The following is a 20,751-nucleotide window of genomic DNA, read 5'->3' as shown; positions in this document are numbered from 1 at the left end:
GTGTGGGAAAACTCTGCTCACGCTAAAAACGTCGATGTTGCGTTAAATGAAACGGCTCGTATAATATCTGCTTGCCTGAAACCGGCACCTATCGAAGAGGTCTACCCTATAGTTTGGAATCGCTCCACCTGCTATCAGAAGACAGGTAACGTCACAGATAGAACAAAAGAAGCAGGGGACAGACCGAAGACACCCCTTGTATGACCACCAAGTTAAGTCAAGTAGATTAAGATCTCGGAAAAGCTTTCTGAAAAAATCACGATCCCTTCTCAAAGAGCCAAAGACGCGCCGAATACACCTATGGCAAGCGTCAGCTAGAACACCTTTTGCTCCCTTAGAGGAAATGGCCGCTGGACACAATTTGCCGTATCCCACATGGAAAGCGCTAAACAGATTAAGAACTAGCGTTTCACGTTGTGCTAGTAACCTGAAGAAATGGGGATACCAGGAGGACGATACCTGCGACTGGGGCACGGTTTAGAATAGTCACCATCTACTATCATGCACAGAGATGAGAGAGACCTGCACAAAAGAAGACCTATTCTTAGCGAATGACAGGGTCATCTATGTGGCCAACCATTGGAAACACAAAATTTAAAGCATTGGTGTTCCGAACACGGAGAGTAAGTAAGTACCAAACGCCATAAAATCAAGAGGATCTTCAGCGAATGTATAAAAAATACTCCGATTCCCTGGCTTCATGTCCTGTGTCACATTATATCTTCTCCTTACAGCTGTAGACAAGGGATGCTTCTAAACTATCGTAAGTAATAAGTAATCGTTGATACTTTGATACTTTCATTACTCATATTTATCAATTTATCCATTTTTATCTACTTCCCATATTTATTCTTATTTAACTATCTGAGGGGCATGCAAATTAACCGAATCCTTCCTTTTGAGTGTAAACTGGTCATTCTCGAGCATAGCCTTCTAGCCAATCTTTAATTTTGTTATATTTCTATATTCCTATTTTGTTACATTGACACATTTTTATTACATTGCTTATTCCATTACATTCACAGTTTCTATTTTTTTTACAGTGGTGCTCTTTTAGGGTGCCACTCACACTTTCTTGTTGTTACAAAGTGTCTTCGAGTGGTCTTCTTATTTTTCCAGTGATTCTCCGTTTGACTTCGTTTAAATTTAGATTAATTACTTAAATCACTCTGTATGATCTCGCGCGTGTTTAATGATGCTACAAATTTCAATTGAAAACACTAGCAAAAACTATCAAAACAATAATTAAACTATCACTTAAATAAAAGCTAACATTATCCTAGCCAATAGCTAAAAGTTGCAATTAATTTGCGATGCGGCTAATTATTTTTTTTTACAATATTACATTATTTATTCAGTTAATTATCCCTATTATGTTGCCATACTCTTTTACACATTGTTTCTACATTAGTACCTAGAGATTTTTAATAAATATATTTGCTTTTTCATACGGAAAACAATTTAAAAAACATTATTTCCTATATAAAGTGATTTTTTATTGTAGTTAAAGTCATTCGTAGCACCATCAAGCCACCACAAGCGGACGAACTAATCCAATATATGAGTTTGGTCTAGAAAGAGTCTGTGGATGTGAGGATCAACCAGTACCTTGATTGCCTCATCATTATAGTACAGTACAAATACTATACTGGGAAATAATTTTCCACATTTAAGCATAAAAAGAATATAGTGACTTAAAGGTATAAGGATAACTGAGGATCTCCTGGGTGGACCGAATAACAAACATCGGAGGTTTTACGTCAGATGGATAAAACATGTGAAATTTTATCCACAGTGAAACAACGCAAGGTAGAATATCTTGGACATATAATGCGACACAATCATAGATATAACCTGCTGCAACTTATATTACAGGGAGAGGTCTACGGAAAGAGGGGACCTGGAAGAAGAAGAATATCTTGGTTCTAGAACTTACGAAAATGGTTTTCCTTGACCACTTCAGGACTATTTTGAGCTGCGGTCAACAAAGTTAGAATTGTCATGCTAGTAGCCAACATCCGTAGCGGATAGGCACCATAAGAAGAAGAAGACTTAAAGGAATCAAATTATTGGTTAGAAACCAGTACTTTCAAGAAAATACGTGACGAAATAGCTGATGTTAATGTCGAAAATCTGAAATATTAGAAAGAAAATCTGTTTGCTATTTTAAATGATTATGCCCCGGAAAATGTTTGTAGTGCAGACAAAATGGATTTCTAATATCTAATATCTGTAATACGTATTAAAAAAGTATTCTGAAATAAAAACTTCAAAACAACAAAATACAATTTTGGTCTATGAAAATATGGAAGGCAAAAAAGAGGAAACACCTATCGTAGGCAAAAGCAAAACTACTCGATGTTTTAAGTTCCCTCTTGAATGGGTTTCCAATAAAAAGCCATAGAGGACAGCAGACATTATGATGACATGGCTCCACAAATTTGACAAGATGAAAAAGCAGAATAGAAAAGGGGTATTGTTTCTCTTGTTTATTAACTCCAATTAAAATTACAATATATCCCAAAATAAAGAATAATAAGTAACTTGTTTGTTTATATAGAGTATAGAAGCCTGTTCCAGTGGAGAGTTCCTTTTCTTTATTTGGCAACTGTAAATGTTACTAATTTATTATGAATAGTTTATAAAGCGATAAAATAATAAAACACAACCCCAACTACAAATCACATAATTAAAGTATAATTTAAAATACATTGGTTATAGTTGAACATTAAATCTGTTTGATAGATTATTTTGTTTAAAATGTTTCAGCCTACGCACTTCATTATTGTCATCCAATAATCGCTTCGTGAGTGCATTGGGATGCACTTTTATCCGTTCACTATATTTAACACTGTAACTTGTTACAACTTCTTTTACCGAACGCATTTCCAAATCTTTTTTATAGAGAAGGATGTAACATAGCATGAAGCATATCCTATAGACGTTAACACTTTGTTTTGGAAACGTTGAAAAATTACAAGATTAGAACTGCTAGTGGTGCCCTATAGCTAAATTATATGTCTGTATGGGCTTGAGAATCAGCTTGTATATAAGCAGTTCAGCTATACAATGTTAATGTAAGCATGTTAATTTAGAGTTTTGAGTACATATGCCTAAATTCAATGGTCAGTTGTTTTCTTTTGTTAAAGATGTGCTTCTGCTACGTTAGACGTTTGTCAAGATGGATACTTACATTAAGTGTAACTGAATTGCATTCACCTCGTTTCATTGTGAAGATTACATGTGTTGAGTTAATCTTAATTAAGTCTAAGTCAATCTAATTCGCCATTTCTTAGCCAAGTTTGTATTTTATTTAGGTTTTTTGTAAATTTTCTGATGCGTTTGTGGGACTAGAATCCAATGTCAGGATTGCAATGTCGTCTGCAATAGTAGCAACTTCTGTGTTACTGCTGTATGAGAGTTTTGCAGTTAACATCAAAAATAAAATAGGTCCTAGTACACGTTCTTGTAAAACACCTGCTTTGATAGGGTGGAGCTGAGTACTCCACCAGCTGAAATAGCACGTGCACCATTCATTAAACTTAAAAAGTTTCTTTGTTGTCGGGATATAAGGTTAGAACTACGCCTGAGAATGCTTCGATGTTACGTGTTATCCACTCTTCTTTATGGCTTGGAAGCATGGACACTAAAACAAGTCCATCTGAATAAGTTGGCCGCCTTTGAATTTTGGTGTTACAGAAGAATCCTACGAATATCATGGATTCAAAGAATGTCAAACGTGGAAGTAACTAGAAGGATAGGAAATGAGGCGGAAATAATATTAACTATCAAAAGACGAAAACTTGAGTACTTAGGACATGTGATGAGAGGGCAAAAATACGGATTATTACAACTTATTATGCAAGGCAAAATCCAAGGAAAGCGAAATGTGGGAAGAGGCAAAATATCGTGGCTTGAGAACTTGAGGGAATGGTTTGAATGCAGTAGTGCAGAACATTTTAGAGCGGCAGTCAACAGAGTCCGCATAGCCATGATGACTTCCAACCTTCGAAAGAAGATGGAACTTAAAGAAGAAGCTGAGTGTATTCATCGTGCTGCTTTACGGGGAAGTGTCCATCTGATAGGTAGGATTTTAAAAGCGGAAAGAAAGGATATGGCAATTATTTTTTCATCTTATAAAGTAGGCCTTGCATTGACCCATGCTTTAACCTGAAGCCGAATTGGTGGTCAAGAATAAGTTAAGTTTTTTCTAAGATTTGAATAAATCTTATCAATAGAAGCTTTTCAAATACCTTTGATAGAATCGGCAGCAAACTTATAGGTTTATAAGATTTTGGATCTTTTGGTTTTTTTCTAGGTTTTGGTGTCAGGATAATCGGTGAAATTTTCCATTGACTCGGAAAGTAGTCTGGTCTGATGATGGCATTGAAAATTGGGTTTTGTTTCTTGAGTAAATTTAATTATTATTATTTTTTAAATTAAACATATTTTATAATTATTTACAAAAACTATGATTCCCTCCAAAAAACATATATAAAATGGAATAATTATTCAGAAAAAATAAAAAGTAAATTTTGCATTATTAGAGATTGTGTCCAAACACGCTACACTAAAACGCATATCCAGCATTGTCATCAATTATTGCTTAACTTCTACCTAGCACACTATCTATTAAATTATCAAGAAATTCCTGAGCAATTTTTCTTCATAACAATGATAACAGTTCTTGAAGTTGCTGAAGGGGCTGCAAAGGGCGTACGTGATCTGTAAGCCTTCTTTGTAGTATGCCTCAAGCATGTTTTATGATATTGAGATCTTGAAATATCCAGAGAATGATTCGAGAAGCCACTGGTCAATACAAGAGGAGAAACACACACCTTTCATAAACAAAGACGGAACCCTGGCGACGACAGTTAAAGAGAAGTTGGTGACCTGGAAAATGTACATCGAACTTCCAGAAGTAAATTACATGACAGGCCGTCAATACTATAAACCGAGGTGAAAACAGCTGTAAAACAGTCTAAGAATGGTAAGGTCACGGGTCCGGATAAAATACCCGTTGAACTTATTAAGATGATGAGTGAAGTGAGCACAAAGAAGTTAACTAAACTGTGTAACGCCATATACGATTCAAACACTACGAAAAAAACGATCTGCGAAAACGTGCGAAGATTTCCGAACTATCAGCCTTATGAGTCATGCACTTAAGATTTTTCTTAAAATCATACATATCAGAATTTACAAGAAATGCGAAGAAAATATCGGTGAAATGCAATTTGTATTCCGCAATTCCATGGGTACACGTGAAGCAATTTTCACCTTACAAATCCTACTTCAGAGATGCCGCGATGTCAGTTATGATGTCTATATTTGTTGTATTGACTACGCCAAGGCATTTGACGGTTGTCAGCACCAGAAGATGTTGGCCGTCCTACAAAGAGTAGGATTGAATGAGAAGGATATTCGGATCATCATGAATTTATACTGGAACCAGCGTGCTCAATTCAAGGTCGAAGACCAGCTGTCCGACCAAGTGAAGATCATGCGAGGAGTAAGGCAAGGCTGTGTGCTCTCGCCGACTCTTTCCAATATATACTCTGAGGAAATTTTTACTGAAGAACTCACAAACCTTGAGATGGGACTCCGAGTGAACGGTGAATACATCAATAATATCCGCTACGCCGATGACACTGTGTTATTAGCAACCAGCCTAAATAATCTACAAGCCTTACTAGACTGAGTGAGAACTGTGAGCGTAACATACGGACTAGACCTTAATATTAAGAAAACTAAATTCATGGTTACCAGCCGTGCAAAATTTAGATCCCGGGGCCCTAATGGCAGGTAGCGTATAGATACAGAGAGTCGACAGATTCACTTGCCTCGGAACTACCCTCAATTACAATGGGACTACGCTCAAGAGATTTGATCCAGAATTGAAATGGCACGGTCTACATTTATCAAGTTAAGATTCTTGCTGTGCTGCAGTGATATCAGTTTGGGAATAAAGATGCGGATAGTGACATTATTCCAGTGTTACTATATGGAGTTGAAGCCTGAATACTGATACAAGCCACAGAAAAGCGGATTGCAGCCCTCGAGATATGGATCTACAGGACGATACGAAAAATATCGTATGTGGACCATGTTACCAATGTTGAGGTTCTACCTTGAGTATCTCGGGCACGTGATGCCGAATGAAGAAAAATATAAAATTCTTCAACTCGTTATGCAGGGTAAATTATTTGGCAGGAGGGGACAGGGACGCTGTCGTATCTCTGTGGTTAAAAAACCTCCGACAATGGTTTGGGATGACCTCCGCGGAGCTGTTTCGCAGAGCAGTCAACAAAACCATGATAGCCTTGATGATCGCCAACATCCGGACCGGAGAAGGTACTGAATAAGAAAGAAGAGATCTGGAAAGTACGGGGGTAATGTCAAATGAGGAATTGTATGCAAATCCCGACTTTCTAATTCCACTGCGGACTATGTGGTCGAGTATTATCGTCGAGAAAAAAAATCTGGTACTCATAAATATTAACAATAATATTAATAATATCCTGTCTGTACATCTCCCCATTCATAGTGCCCTGGCAAAGGTAGAAATCTATTCTTTCGTCAAAACAGATTCCAGCCCAACCATAACACCACCATCTCCAAATGGAAAAACCATCTGACTCTGTCTTTGATTTCTTGGTACCCTTGCTCTTATCCATACATGTACTTGACGGCTATCTGAAAATCGGCCAATTGGAACAATACTGTATCACATTTGTCTCTCCAATTTAATTTAATTTATGAGCAAATCAATGGTATACGTCTCAAAGGACGCCTAGATATCACACCAAATGTTTTTAAATGTCTTCGAATAAATCGAGTGGAAACAAAAGTACCAGTGGCATCTTGAAGGCGCTGTAACAGTGTTTGTCGCAGTAAAAACGGCTCCCTTCGCACAGTTAGTGTATGTAATATATCGGTCGAGCCGTAGTAATTCTTCGCCGACCTCTTCGTTGTTGTTTAGCAATATTTTTGATGTTCCGAAATGTAGACTCAAGTCTACAAAAATAACACTTCGAAGCATTGAATTTATTGGCATCTTCGACTTTTAGGGCACTATTTTGAAATATCCGCACAGCTCGGTTGGTTTCATTGTATTTTAGGTTAAGACGGGGCATATTGTTACTAATAAGTAAATTACTTGGAGCTTAGTTTATTGCAATAAAATTAAAACATTCTAAACAATTCGTTAATACTTTATCTTAATTATTTCTTTGAATAAAAAAAAGCTTAAATCAAAAAACTAGTATTAATTGTTGATGGAGATAAGTTAAATGGTTTATGCTGGGGGACACAATTTTATTGTATTATTGTTTATTTAATTTTTAGCTATATCTCTAACTTATGTCTCACAGTTTTATATAAAATTCATTATCACGCTAATGATACCTGATTTATAAATGTTCAATCTTCTTTACATATTTTTGGCTATAATAATATGCATAAATTAAGACGAGGTAATTAGGAATTGATGAACTCACGGATTATATAATTCACTCTTTAGAACGCTGTTATTATAATTCCGTAAAGAAACATGCTATTCATGGTATTACAGGCTGTTTTAACAATTATCGGTAGAAGTTATATAACGTAAATATAAATTAAGAAGATTTATATAACTCCGTTGAAATATTGTTACAATATTTACAGATTTAAGTAGGTTGAACCAATAACTGTTATTAGCATTCTTAATTATTCAAGTTTGTCCATATTATGAAGATGCAATGGGTTCTTTTTAAAATTGTGTTATTATTTTTCTCTTTGTGCGATAACTGCTGAAGGAAAAATGAAGGATTTTTTAAGAGATATGATGTTAAATTTAAGATAAATAAGGTGAAGATTACCAAAGTTCTAAATAACTTCATATAGAAATGAAACAGTCTTAAAACTTGGTTTTCAGTTCCTTCAGGATATAAGTACATAAACATGGTGCATCAAATTTTAAGGTCAAAAGGTATAGACTCTACCAAAATACATGCTCGATATTACAATTAGTATTATTCAGCAGGTTAAGAGAAATTTGTTCACTCTGGGTTTTTTCGATACTCTTCTGTATCATTCCTGATGATTTTTGGGAGTTACCACAAATATCGTGTTTATGTTGAGTATTAAAATAAATAAATAGTCGACGAATATTATTAGATAAATGATTAATAGATGAATAATTTGGTCAGACAGCCAAGCGGGCCTATTTTGATGATTTTTTTATCACACTGTGTAAAAATTTATACATTTTAATTTAGTATAGTGAGTTTTTTAATAAAATTTTGTATTTGACTTATTATACGGGGTTAATCGAAAGGTGGTTTTTTATCCTAACTTAAAACCATCCTGTGGAATAATTTCGTTAGCGGATTTTTGTAAAACCTTGTTTTTCGATTGCAACCATGTTTTCTTAGTATTATGTTTTTTTTTGTTTTATGTCAAAATATGGATTTTTAGGAGCGAAATGACTTTGCCACCCACAAGTTAGGACTTTTAATATTATTACCATTATCTTTTGTATTAATTTGTAATACGACTATGATTGGTGACTGATATCGAAGGAATATCATATCGACATCCCAGAAGCACTATATTTAAATAATGATTAAAAGCAACGACATGATCTTGGTTTTAATGAACAATGATAACAATAACAAAACATAAAAAACAACTTAAATGTAACTTAACCTAAGTACGCAAATAATTAAGAAAAACTACTAAAAAATAACTTAATACTTTGTATTGTCTCTCCTAGCCTCTATAACTGCCTGTACACGTCGGCTCATGCTGTCTATGGGGTTGCGAATATCATCTTGCTGGATGTTTTGCCATTCCTCTTCTAGAGCCAAGCGAATTTCGTTAATTAAGGCTGGTGCGACTGAGCGACCTCTAATATTTTTACCAAGTATTTCCCAAACGTGCTCTATTGGGTTCAGATCTAGTGAACACGCTGGCAAGTTCATTTTATTATTGCCAATTTCCTTTAAATATTGCGTGACACACATTGCAGAGTGGGGTCGTGCATTATCCTGCATTAATAGAAAATCATCGCCCCCTCCATAGCTTACGCTGTAACTAAAAGCGCACTCCACAAATCTCTCTCCAGTTCGACGTCATACTCGTTCTCTCCCATCTGATGAGTGAAGACAGTATGTCGACTCATCCATAAAAAGAACATTCCTGCATTGTCCTAAATTCCAGTGTAAATGTTCCCTGGAAAATTGTAGTCTAGCCACTCTGTGGAAGTAATTTGGGTCCAGTGGCTGGTCTGCAACTTTGCAAACCAAATTCATGTAATCTTCGACGAACTGTAAATACATTTACATTATTTCTTCGAACCTCTCGAATATGACATAATGATAACAATCACCAAAGTCACGTAGTCGTATTACAAAAAACTCCAAAGTAGTCATGATGTGAAAACTCCTAGTTTGAGGGTGACAAATTCATTTGGCTTTAAAAAATGAACCAAGACATATTTTGACATGAAACAAAAAACACAATGCTAAGAAGACATGGTTTCAACCTAAAAATAGGGTTTTACATAAATTCGCAAACGAAATTATTCCACAGGATGTTTCAAAGTTAGGATAATAAAACCACGTTTAAATTAACCTTGTACATTAAGTCAAATATAAAATTTTATCAAAAAACTGACTATACTAAATTAAAATTTATAAATTTATATACAGTGTGCTAAGAAAATCATCAAAATAGGACTAAAAATTAAAAAACTCAAGTACTTTGAATATGACCAAAATTTTTTGTTACATTTTTGCATCTGATTATTTACAAGGGACAGTCTTGTATTAGGGCCAGTAAAACCCATTTCTACTTACTCCTATATTTTTTAAGCGAAGCGATTTTGAAGGGATTTCTATGCTGTAAAATGCTGAGGCATGCGTCATGGAGCTGGCGCTACAAGATGGCGTCGTCACGGAACTAACGCCACAATATATATATATATATATATATATATATATATATATATATATATATATATATATATATATATATATATATATATATACATATATATTTATATATATATATATATATATATATATATATATATATATATATATTGACGCATGCCTCAGCATTTTACAATAGGAGTAAGTAGAAATGTGTTGTACTGGCCCTAATACAAGACTGTCCTTAGCTCTTGGAAATACTCCTACTGCCAAGTCAAGACTTTGAAGTCCACAACTTGGGAGTTCGTAACAGCTTGGAACTGCAAAGAGTCATCAGTGAGCGTAAAAATATTATAACTATTGTTAGATGGCCTTTGATAATTTTTAACGCACTTGTGGATAAAACTTCATTAAGAAATATTTCCATATCACGGCCGATAAACCATGAAAAGCTTGTACCATGTATTATACAAAAAGTTATTAATAAATAAATCTCGCATTGCCTTTTCAGTTTTTTTTTATTACACAGATCACGACATTATTTTATTGACCATACAACACAATGTCAATCGCTGTGACATGTTACACGTTTCCACCTCTATAGTCATTTTAAGTAGGTACAAATTGTCGTAATTGTCACATTGACATTAAAAATTTCAAACGAAGTTCTGAAACAATAAATAAATAATTAATAAAATGCCTATTACGTTATATACCGTCCAAGAAAAAGTGCAACATGGTCAGTCGATACGCAAAGTAATTGATTTATTTATTGTTGCCTTCGAAAATAGACCCTCACCAAGTGTTACAACAGTAAGACATACCATTAAACATTTTCAAACTTCGGAATGTGTAAACAGTTGTAAAAAGGATCAAGGTAATGAACCACGTGTTCGACCTGTCGATGAGGAGCGTCAAAACAGGGATATTGATATTTGTGCTTTTGTGGAAGCTAGTGAACTCTGCAATAGTGTATAAATTGCTAGAGTAGTTAACGTGAATGCTCGAACTGTCCTGCGAGTTCTCAAAAGGAATGGGTATCACTGTTTTAAGATACAACCAACACAAGAACTGTTTCCGGAAGATAACTTTAAGCGGATGAAGTTTTGTGAATTTATGTTAGATAAGCAGAATGAAAACGTACACTTTTTAAAAAATATTTTATTTTCTGACGAATCTTCATTTTCATTACATAAAAAACACAATTCATCCATTGCAGGGTATTATTCTCGGAAAAATAAGCACCTCAGTGTTGCAGTGCGAACGCAGCATCCGCAAAAGTTAACTGTTTGGACTGGGATGTTAGGCGACCATATTGTCGGTCCATTTTTTATCGATAGAAACCTAAACGCGCCCAAATATTTACAACTTTTACAGAATGAGATCATTCCGGCAGTTCGACGCCTTCTTGTTAATTTTCAGGAGGTTTATTTTCAACCGGATGGGTGTTCGGCTCACAACTCTAGAGCAACTATTGACTTCCTCAATCAAACGTTTCCTGATCGATCGAAAAGTACACGTGGTACAATTAAATGACCCGCTAGATCTTGTGACTTAGCGCCTAACGATTTCCTTTTTTGGGGTTTTCTCAAAGAAAACATTTATAGGCATCAGTTTGAAAATGCCACAAACCTAGTCGAATTAAGGGCAAAAATACTTCATTTCTCTGCAAGCATTACACCAGCCCTACTCCAAAATATGAGGAGAAATCTGTATGACAGCTTTGGTTACTGTTTAGCACGGAGATGGAATATTTGAGCCCTTGATTCATAAATTTGCTTTCCTAATTTTGATTTTTTATTAGGTACATTTTACGAAGTTTGTAGGTTCTTAATTACGTAATATTTTTATGTTTAAGTTTGGAAGAATTTTATTGTTTTTTTTTTATTTAAAAATACAAACGATTTTTATTCTGATGTTTTTTCTTATTTCTTGTCCTCTAGTTATAAGTTTTGTCCATAAAATTTGTACAATTTTCAGTGACAATAAAGCATATTATTTATTTACTTACTTATTTATTTGTATTGCTATTAAGGTTAAAAATAACCCAAATATTAGTTTTAGAGCATTATAATAAAAATATACTCTAGAGATGGGATTGCAATAAAGCTTAATTCCTATGGTCAACAAAACAATGTTGTTATCTGTATCCTTAAAAATATTTTCTTTTATCTTTTTTTGAATATAATATTGACTACACTATTCATGCGTTGAAGCACGTTGAAAATATATAAACAAGTTTAAGAAATTCCAAGTCTTATCCTAATGACAGTGAAAACGGATATTTTTATGAAAAATATTGGGTCAGCTGTTATCTTAGTCACAAACCGAATTAAATTATATTTATATGTAATGGCTAGTTAATATGAAAACAAAGTTAAATAATTAGTTATTTTAATTTTCGGTATACAGATCTTGAGACTTAAGGTCAATATTTCATTTTGAATAATAAAATAACGCACTAAAAACTTTTATTATTAACTATTTCTGTTGCAAATGAAAAATTTAAATATTTTATACATATACAGATTAAAGCACAATCAAATAAATTTAGATAAAATCAAAATCTCTATTCCTGAAATGGTTTTATAGTAACAAGGTTACAAAAGTCTTAAGACGTCCTCATCGTTTTTCTTAATTTTTTGTATACATATGTGTAGACAAATCACCTAAGAATTAAGAGAAGAGATTAGCGAGAAACATGAGACCACCAGTTACGTGGAAGCGTATATACAGGGTGTTTCAAAAAGGTATGTCATAAATTAAATCAGGCATTCCGGGGACAAAAATAAACTGATTAACTCCAACTCACCTTAATACAAAAGTGTACACAAAAAAAGTTACAGCCTTTTGAAGTGACAAAACAAAAATGGTTTTTTTGCATTGTCTCCTAAACTACTTGACATTTTGTAATAAAAATGGACACGTTACTTTCTTGTTCTGAAAGCATTTTTCATTCTAAGCGCACAGAAAAATTTTAAGGGGGGTGTGCAGCCCTAAATCCCCCAAACTTTTGAGTACGTTCAAATCAAATAAATTTTGTGGCATCATTAGTTTAACACATTATTTTTAAAACTTTTTTGCCTCTTATCACTTTTTCGAAAAACTAGTTTTTTCCTCGTTGGCCATAAAATTAAAATTAGTTTCCACGGATACAATAATAATTATAAACAGTTCCATCAATAATAGTCAATAATTTGAAGCTATCATTTATTGTGTAAATAAGATTAATTTTAAAAATTTTAATATTACAATGGCCTACACATTTCAGGAAATGGCAGATATGCATTTAACTTTGGGTAAGTTGGATCAGATTAAATTATAATTTCAATAAACTATCGGGAATATCGTAGGTGAACGTCGAGGAAATAGTGCAGCAGCTGCAAGGCGTTATGCAGTAAAATACCCCAATCGAAATACACCCGATAGACGATTATTTCTGACCATTGATCGCCGTTTACTGGAAACGGGTACATTCCAACCGCAAGTGGCTGGCAATAGTGGTCGTCCAATAATGGATGCAACTGATGAAGACATTTTAAAAATCATTGAAAAAGTCCCTGGAACAAATACAAGGGTAATAGCTGCTCAACTAAATGTTCCTCACATAAGGGTTTGGAGGCGTTTGAAGGATCAGCTGCTTAAACCCTATCACTTATCAACGGTTCACGAGTTATTGGTTGAAGATTATCCTAAAAGGATTGGATTTTGCGATTGGTTGTTAATGGAAAACACTATTATTTACCGACGAGGCTACTGTTACGATAAATATGACTCATGTCTAAACAGTATACATGTTTATTATGAAGTATTTTTCTAGTAGGTTCTACTACGGTAAAACCTGTCTGGGTTCCACGGTATTCGTGAAGGGTCAACAGAGGTCGCCGGGGGGATTCCAGAATAACGGCTATTTGATATATATAGATAACCTTTTCATTTTGAAGTCAGTCTAAAAATTAATATCGAGTCGAGTTTTAAAATGTAACGCGCGTATTGTCGGGAATATTAATTGTAATAAATGTTGTAAATAAATTATATAATTATAGTGTAAAATAAATAAGTGTAATATTGTATAAATAAAGACTTTAATAAACTAAGTGTTAGAACATTTTTATAATAAATAAAGTCAATAAATTAGATTAATAAACGCAGTTCACTACCTTCAGTAGAGATGGAATAACAAACCATCATAACGAGCACATTTGGGCCGACGAAAATCCTTACGCCAAAAAACGACTCATCACCAAAGAACTTTCAAAGTTAATCTTTGGGCAGGAATTGTGGATAACAATCTAATAGGCCCAGTATTTCTTCCCAACAATTTAAATGGTGATAATTATTTGCAGTTCTTGGCAAACGATTTACAAGAGTATTTGGAAGAAGTGAATGTGAAATATGTGGTTTCTACAAGATGGCGCTCCACCGCATTACAGTAATGAAGTCCAGGAATACCTTTGCAAGCAGTATCCTGGTCGGTAGATTGGAAGGGGTCGTGATACACCTATTTCTTGGCCACCCAGAAGTCCAGGTTTTAACCCCATGGACTTTTGCTTTTGGGGGTTTATGAAAGAGAAAGTCATAGAGGACGAACAACAATTGAAGGTTTAAGCTGCAAATCAATTTCGTCAGAAAAATATGATTTTTCAGCGCATTCGGTTTTCCTTTTTAAAACGATACCGAATGTGTATTGAAGAAAATGGGGATCATTTTGAACATTTATTGTAATATCATATCTATAGAGGTTATAGACATTTTTTGTACTTGTTAATTCATTTAAGCCATTTAGTTAGTTGCACGTCATTTTTTAAAGGTTAATGAAAAGGGTCGTAACTCAATAAAAACTGTTTTTTTGAAAAAAGTGATAAAAGGCAAAAAATTTTTAAAAATAATGTATTAAACTAACGATGCCACAAAATTCATTTGATTTGAACGTACTCAAAAGTTTGGGGGGGATTTAAGGCTGCACACCCCTCTTAAAATTTTTTTGTGCGCTTAGATTTTGTTGTTTCCTTTGCATGAAAAATGCTTTCAGAACAAGAAAGTAACGTAATCATTTTTATTACAAAATGTTAAGTAGTTTAGGAGACAATGCAAAAAATAATTTTTATTTTTTAACTTTTTTTGTGTACACTTTTGTACTAAGGTAAGTTGGATTCAATCAATTTATTTTTATCCCCGGAATGCGTGATTTAATTTATGGCATACCTTTTTGAAACACCCTATATATAAGCAGTGATAAAATAACGGAAAAGGGTGGAATCCCTTTTACAGTCTTACTCTTAAAAATCGCAGTCAGCTAAATTATTACTGATAGCTCTTACTTACCTGACCGAGATCTTCAAGAGTTACAGTGTGAAAAGGATTCCACCTCTTTTCATTACGTTACTGTTACAATTTGAAGAAAATCGATGCATGGTGATGGAATTCCAAGTTAAAAACCTTAATATACTACACTAATAATCCAATCCCGGAACCAAGTCCCAAAAACAAAACTGTTGACAAACGCACAAATATGAAATAAAAAATAAATAAAACTTACTTCTAGTAATGGCTAATACTTTCAACAGAAACATACTGTGATAAATTATTAATATTAAGGTTACGCTTATGTTACATTACTTGTTATCACCGTTTAAGTTTTATGAACTAATAACTACAATCTTCCCCGAAGATAATTGTTGCCAATATACTATCTGGTTGTTTATTTATTTCTAACAGAGGCGAGAATTGGCATACATATATACAAGAAGAATTAAAATAATTTAATATAAGTAAAACAAAATACAAAAAACCCAACATTGCGGTCCCAAAAAAAAGAAAATCCAACTAAAAGGATCAATTTTTCTGAAGCTATTTTCTTGGCGTATCTTAATTAATTATTATTTTTATTTGAAATATCCCACAATTTAAGTTTAAAATAAGTCTAATTTTGATGTTTCGATTTACACTTCAGAAATCATTCTCAAAATGAAAAACATTCATAAATTAAACAAATTTTATTTTTTGTTATATAATAGTCTCTCGTTTTATACCGCTGTCGCGGCTTTGGGAGTATAGCAGGGTAGTCTGCTATATCTAGGGCCTACGGTATACAAGGAAGGTAACATGGCCAGTGCTACGCTTCAACCGTCTATTATTACCCCTGGTTTTACCCAAGGTACTCATTTTTATTCAGGCTGAGTCGACCTGGGGCCTATAGACATTTTTAAAATGTCTAGATGTTCTTGCCGGCGGTAGGATTCGAACTCCGGACCACCGGCTTGCGAGGCAAGCATCCTACCGCTTGCGCTACGCAGGCCCATTATTTTTAGCAGCCTTATTTTTTGTTACTTAGTGAAAATTTCTCCTAATAATTTAATTTTATCTGATTCATTTATATTGACAATTCAGACATACATTATACATTTTAAAGTAGACGTCTTTCAAACGATATTGCCAATGTTGTTGAGTTGCGTTCCTGGGATGACTTTATTGTAAGATAGTTCATTTGGTTATATGAAATCAGCTTTAACTTAATATCCGTTAGAAAAATCATAGTATGTGATTTGTCATTAAAAAGGCAACCACATGCAATGATGACGGTAAAACTCTCCTGTTAGTGATTCCCTAGTAAATCATGAGGAAAAAACCAGGCGAAAAAACCTCATATTATTATAATGACATAGTAAGTATGTAGCATTTTTAAATTCTTTGATATGTATTGAAATCCCCTAGTATATGTTAAAACACCGAAGAATATTTTCAATGTATTGCTGTTTTCTATCGTACGTATTAAAACACCGAAATATTCTTTCAACCCTTTTTGCGTCGACGAGTTGATAATAAACACATTTTTAAAGTTTGTTTATATATCACAGATGCATATTTCCTTGTTATTCTTTGATCGTTAAGCCGCCTAATATTGCGCGTTAAATAAATATTTCTGTTTATATGTTTTGTTTATACCAAGTTGGGCGAATGAATTTTAAAGATAATTACATTACTCTCCGTAAAGCCGCTGTCAAGAGCAGGTGGTTTCGTTGTAGTCCGAATTTAGCTTCAAATTCGTATTGGATTTTCGTTTTTCGACTTTTTTTATGGGAAAATGTGTAGCGGTGTAAAGTTTTATGTGCAGTTAATAAGGATTGGAAGAGAATTTAAAAAGAGAACACGCTGTGGGTGCAAATTTGTTGAAAATAGTGAATTATACTCAATGTAATGTGTCAGTTTTGAAAGAATAATTACTGTTTCTATGTTTTTAAATATCTAAGAGATTTGTGCCGGCTAAAACAACTTTGTAAGATGACCACATGTAGCCATTGTGTCCAGTTGTACCTGTTCCAGTTTTTTAAGAAGCCGAGTCTAAAATTAGCGTCCCAGTGAACAGTTTCTATCCTCATTTTGTCTGTCTAAACAGTCTAAAGTCATTCTAGGCTGATTCGCAGTGTAAGATGCAGTTTTTTGCATGGCAGTAAATCTCCAGTGAAGTCCAGTTCCAACCTCAGAAATTTAGAGTAAAAATAACATATAGTGAAACGTAGGTAACTTTTTTGTTTGAACTTTTAAAGTAAAAATAGACATTTTTTTATTAATAATTGCTTTCATACAAGTTAAGAAATTGTAATAATTAAAATTGTAGATCTTAGGGTGTAGCTTAGCTGTCTATTAATTGTTCTCAATTTTAAAATTTAGTGTTGACATCTGACAGCTAGCTTTTTTTTGACATTTGGTAAATACCCATGTTTTTGTTTTTTAAAGAAGGTTAACCTCTATGCATAGTTTCACTTAAAGAATACCGAAGTGGAATAATAATTAATATATACTGTTTTTAATTATTCAACCGTAACCGAAATTAAAGAAGTAAACATTTTATACTTTTGAAACAACGTAAGCAAGAAACTCTTACAGAAGCACCAAAAACAACATAAAGAAAACTGCAGCAAATACATGATATTGTAAAAGAAACAATTAAAAGAAAGGTCCATTTATTTTATTTTCAAAATAAGAAACCTATTTTAGCCAAACTTTTAGCAGATATCAATACTGACGAAACTGACGAACATAACAAATTGAGTCAAATTGTGAAAAATGTACGAACTAATCTTCGTTTAGAGAAACATGATAGAGAATATGTGCTAATAGGAGAAAGAATAACTAATATAGGGGAGAAAGCGATATTTAAGAGAAATTAATAACAATTAATAAAAAAAAAAGAGAAAGAGAAAGGAAGACAACAGAAGATTTCATAAGGATATTTATGCTCTAAAAGATAATTTCGGGTTTCAGAAATATTTGAATTCTTTAAGTTTCATAATTAGAAATTAAATTAGATTATTTATTAGATTAATAGATTATTAATTAGATTAATTAAATTAATTAAATTAAATTAGAAATTAAAAAAATCTCCAGGCCCAGGCGGAATACATACAGAGTTGATTAGGTATGGATCATCAAAACTGTTTGAGATGATCCGAAAATTATTCGAAAGATGCTTAAACGGAGAAGAAGTTCCAGAAGAATGGAGACAATCGTATATCTCTCCAATACACAAGAAAGACACAAAGATGGATCCTAAAAACTATAGAGGGATCGCAGTGATTGCTACTATAGGCCGACTATACTCAAAAGTACTACGAAACCTGATAGAAAATGATATTAAAGACAAACAACCCGAAGAACAAGCGGGATTTAGGGCCGGACGCTCCACTATGGATAATATCTTCATATTAAAAATTGCAATGGAAAAATGAGTGCAGAGAAATAGAGAAACTCATATAGCTTTAATAGATTTGGAAAAAGCATATGACAGTGTACCGATCTCCCAACTATGGATAGAAATGGGTAACTTGAAAATAAACCCAATTCTTATTAACGCCACTCAAAAATATTACGAACAAAACTTTGCAAGAATTAAAATGGGACAAGAAATCACCTCTCCTTTTCAAACAACAAAAGGACTAAGACAAGGCTGCTGTCTGTCACCCACCTTATTTAAAATCTATTTGGACAGATCCTTAGTGAAATGGGTAAAAAAATGTAGAAACATGGGAATAGCGGTGGAAGAAAACAAGCTATATACACTTTTCTTTGCGGATGATCAGGTAGTAATTGCCGAAGACAGCTACACTCTTAGCTATATGGTAAGAAAACTGCAAGATGAATATGAGGTGGCAGGTCTAAACATGAATATGACAAAATGTGAATATCTCTCAGTGGGAACAGATCAAATATGTGACCTAGTCTTGGAAGACGACAAAATCAAAGGCGTGCAATCCTGCAAATATTTGGGGGTCATTTTCAACAAGAAGGGAAATAGCGCAGATGAAACCAGGGAAAGAATAAACAAGGGCAGAGCAGCGACCCGTGCCTTAAACTCTCTTCTTTGGCAAAAAACAATTCGACGAGAAACCAAAAAACACATTTACGGTAGTATAGTCCAAAGTATTACACTTTACGGTTCGGAAGTATGGAACGTCACCAAAGCTAATAGAAACAAACTTATGACGACAGAAATGGATTATCTGAGACGAAGCTGCGGTAGATCGAAACTGGAGAGAGTTAGAAACGAACAAATAAGAAACGAAATGAAAATGGAGAGAAATATCAATGATGACATAGAAAGAAAACAATTAATCTGGTTCGGACATGTTAAAAGAATGCCAGAGTACAGATGGCCTAGGAGAGTACTGGATTGGATCCCTCCTGAAAGAAGAAAGAGAGGACGACCACGGAGAAGTTGGCGCAACGATATTGATGAAGCAATGGCGGCAAGAGACTTAGAAGAGGCAACTGCATATGACAGAAAAAGATGGAAATTGGGGGCGGAGAAGCGGCGACAGCCGTAATAAATCCGTTATTATATTATATATAAGTTTTATAATTGTGTTCCCAATTAGTATTCTTTATAAAAATTGAACTCATTAATTTTCATTCCGATTGATATTATAACCGTCAAACGGCAAGATCAAAGTAAAATATGGAAATTGCAGATTGGGTTAAACAAAAACTAATCTGTTTGTCCTTGAACAAAGAAGATTTGGTCACCAGACCTACGTTAGGCATGCATGCAAACAACAATTTATGGGATAGTTTACAACAGAAGCGGCCTACACTCAAAATTATATGACCCCATGAAGAATGTTTTTGTTGATCTCCAACATACATCCAAAAACATGTGTTTAAAGCGCTTTTGTGAGCGAAGAAATTTAGCAGAGATAACCTGTTTTTGTCAAAATTAGATTTAGACTATTAAATAACTCTAGTTACCTGTAATGTACAATAATTATTTCTGTGATTTAAGATTCAAGTAGTTATAATAAAAACGTAGGCGATAAAATAAAAAGAAAATCCATTAACGTTTTATATGAAAACCAAAGCAGTTTTATTTTTGGTTTTGTAAACATTTTTTAGAATACTCAAGAAACTGGACAATTTAAAAAATTTACATGTATGCATTCTGCAATTACGAGCAATTTACAAACAGCATACCATAAGAAGATTAATGAATGCCTGCACACACATCTCTTTGTACCCAACTTGTTTAAAATTATCTGAATGATCTTATTACCATAGAACTAAAAACATTGTCATTACCGGAATTTTTCAGTGACAGTTAAGTTGTCTTTTTAAGAAACGCATTAAATTTTCAAGGTTTATGGAAAAATACCTTTAGTTGGTTTATACGAACTACCACTACCTTTGGGTAGATTTAAAAGTGTATTTTCATTATAAATTTATCATAGGCGTAGGTAACAATGACATAATATTCCGTAAGGATCCCTTGAGAAATAATATTGTATATGTATATGTATGTATATGTGTGTATAGTGATTAAAACACTAACATAATGTATACA

At 33.7% G+C, this 20,751-nt stretch overlaps 1 protein-coding gene across 3 annotated transcripts in view; it reads right to left on the bottom strand.

Moving 5' to 3' along the window:
- Positions 1 to 20,751, bottom strand: part of LOC140440062 (scavenger receptor class B member 1-like) — a 314,501-nt gene that overhangs the window by 93,658 nt on the left and 200,092 nt on the right. The window contains exon 1 of one of the 3 annotated variants that reach the window (XM_072530320.1): positions 15,457 to 15,559. The exons of the other annotated variants lie outside the window; for them this stretch is intronic. Coding sequence (XP_072386421.1) covers positions 15,457 to 15,490 — 34 coding nt within the window. The 5' untranslated portion in view covers positions 15,491 to 15,559. Of the gene's footprint in view, positions 1 to 15,456; positions 15,560 to 20,751 lie in introns of those variants that run through there. 3 annotated transcript variants of the gene reach the window in all.

The sequence above is a fragment of the Diabrotica undecimpunctata genome, chromosome 4, assembly GCF_040954645.1.
Source record: "Diabrotica undecimpunctata isolate CICGRU chromosome 4, icDiaUnde3, whole genome shotgun sequence".
Lineage (NCBI taxonomy): Eukaryota > Metazoa > Arthropoda > Insecta > Coleoptera > Chrysomelidae > Diabrotica > Diabrotica undecimpunctata.
This window is presented reverse-complemented; position numbering and strand designations above follow the sequence as displayed.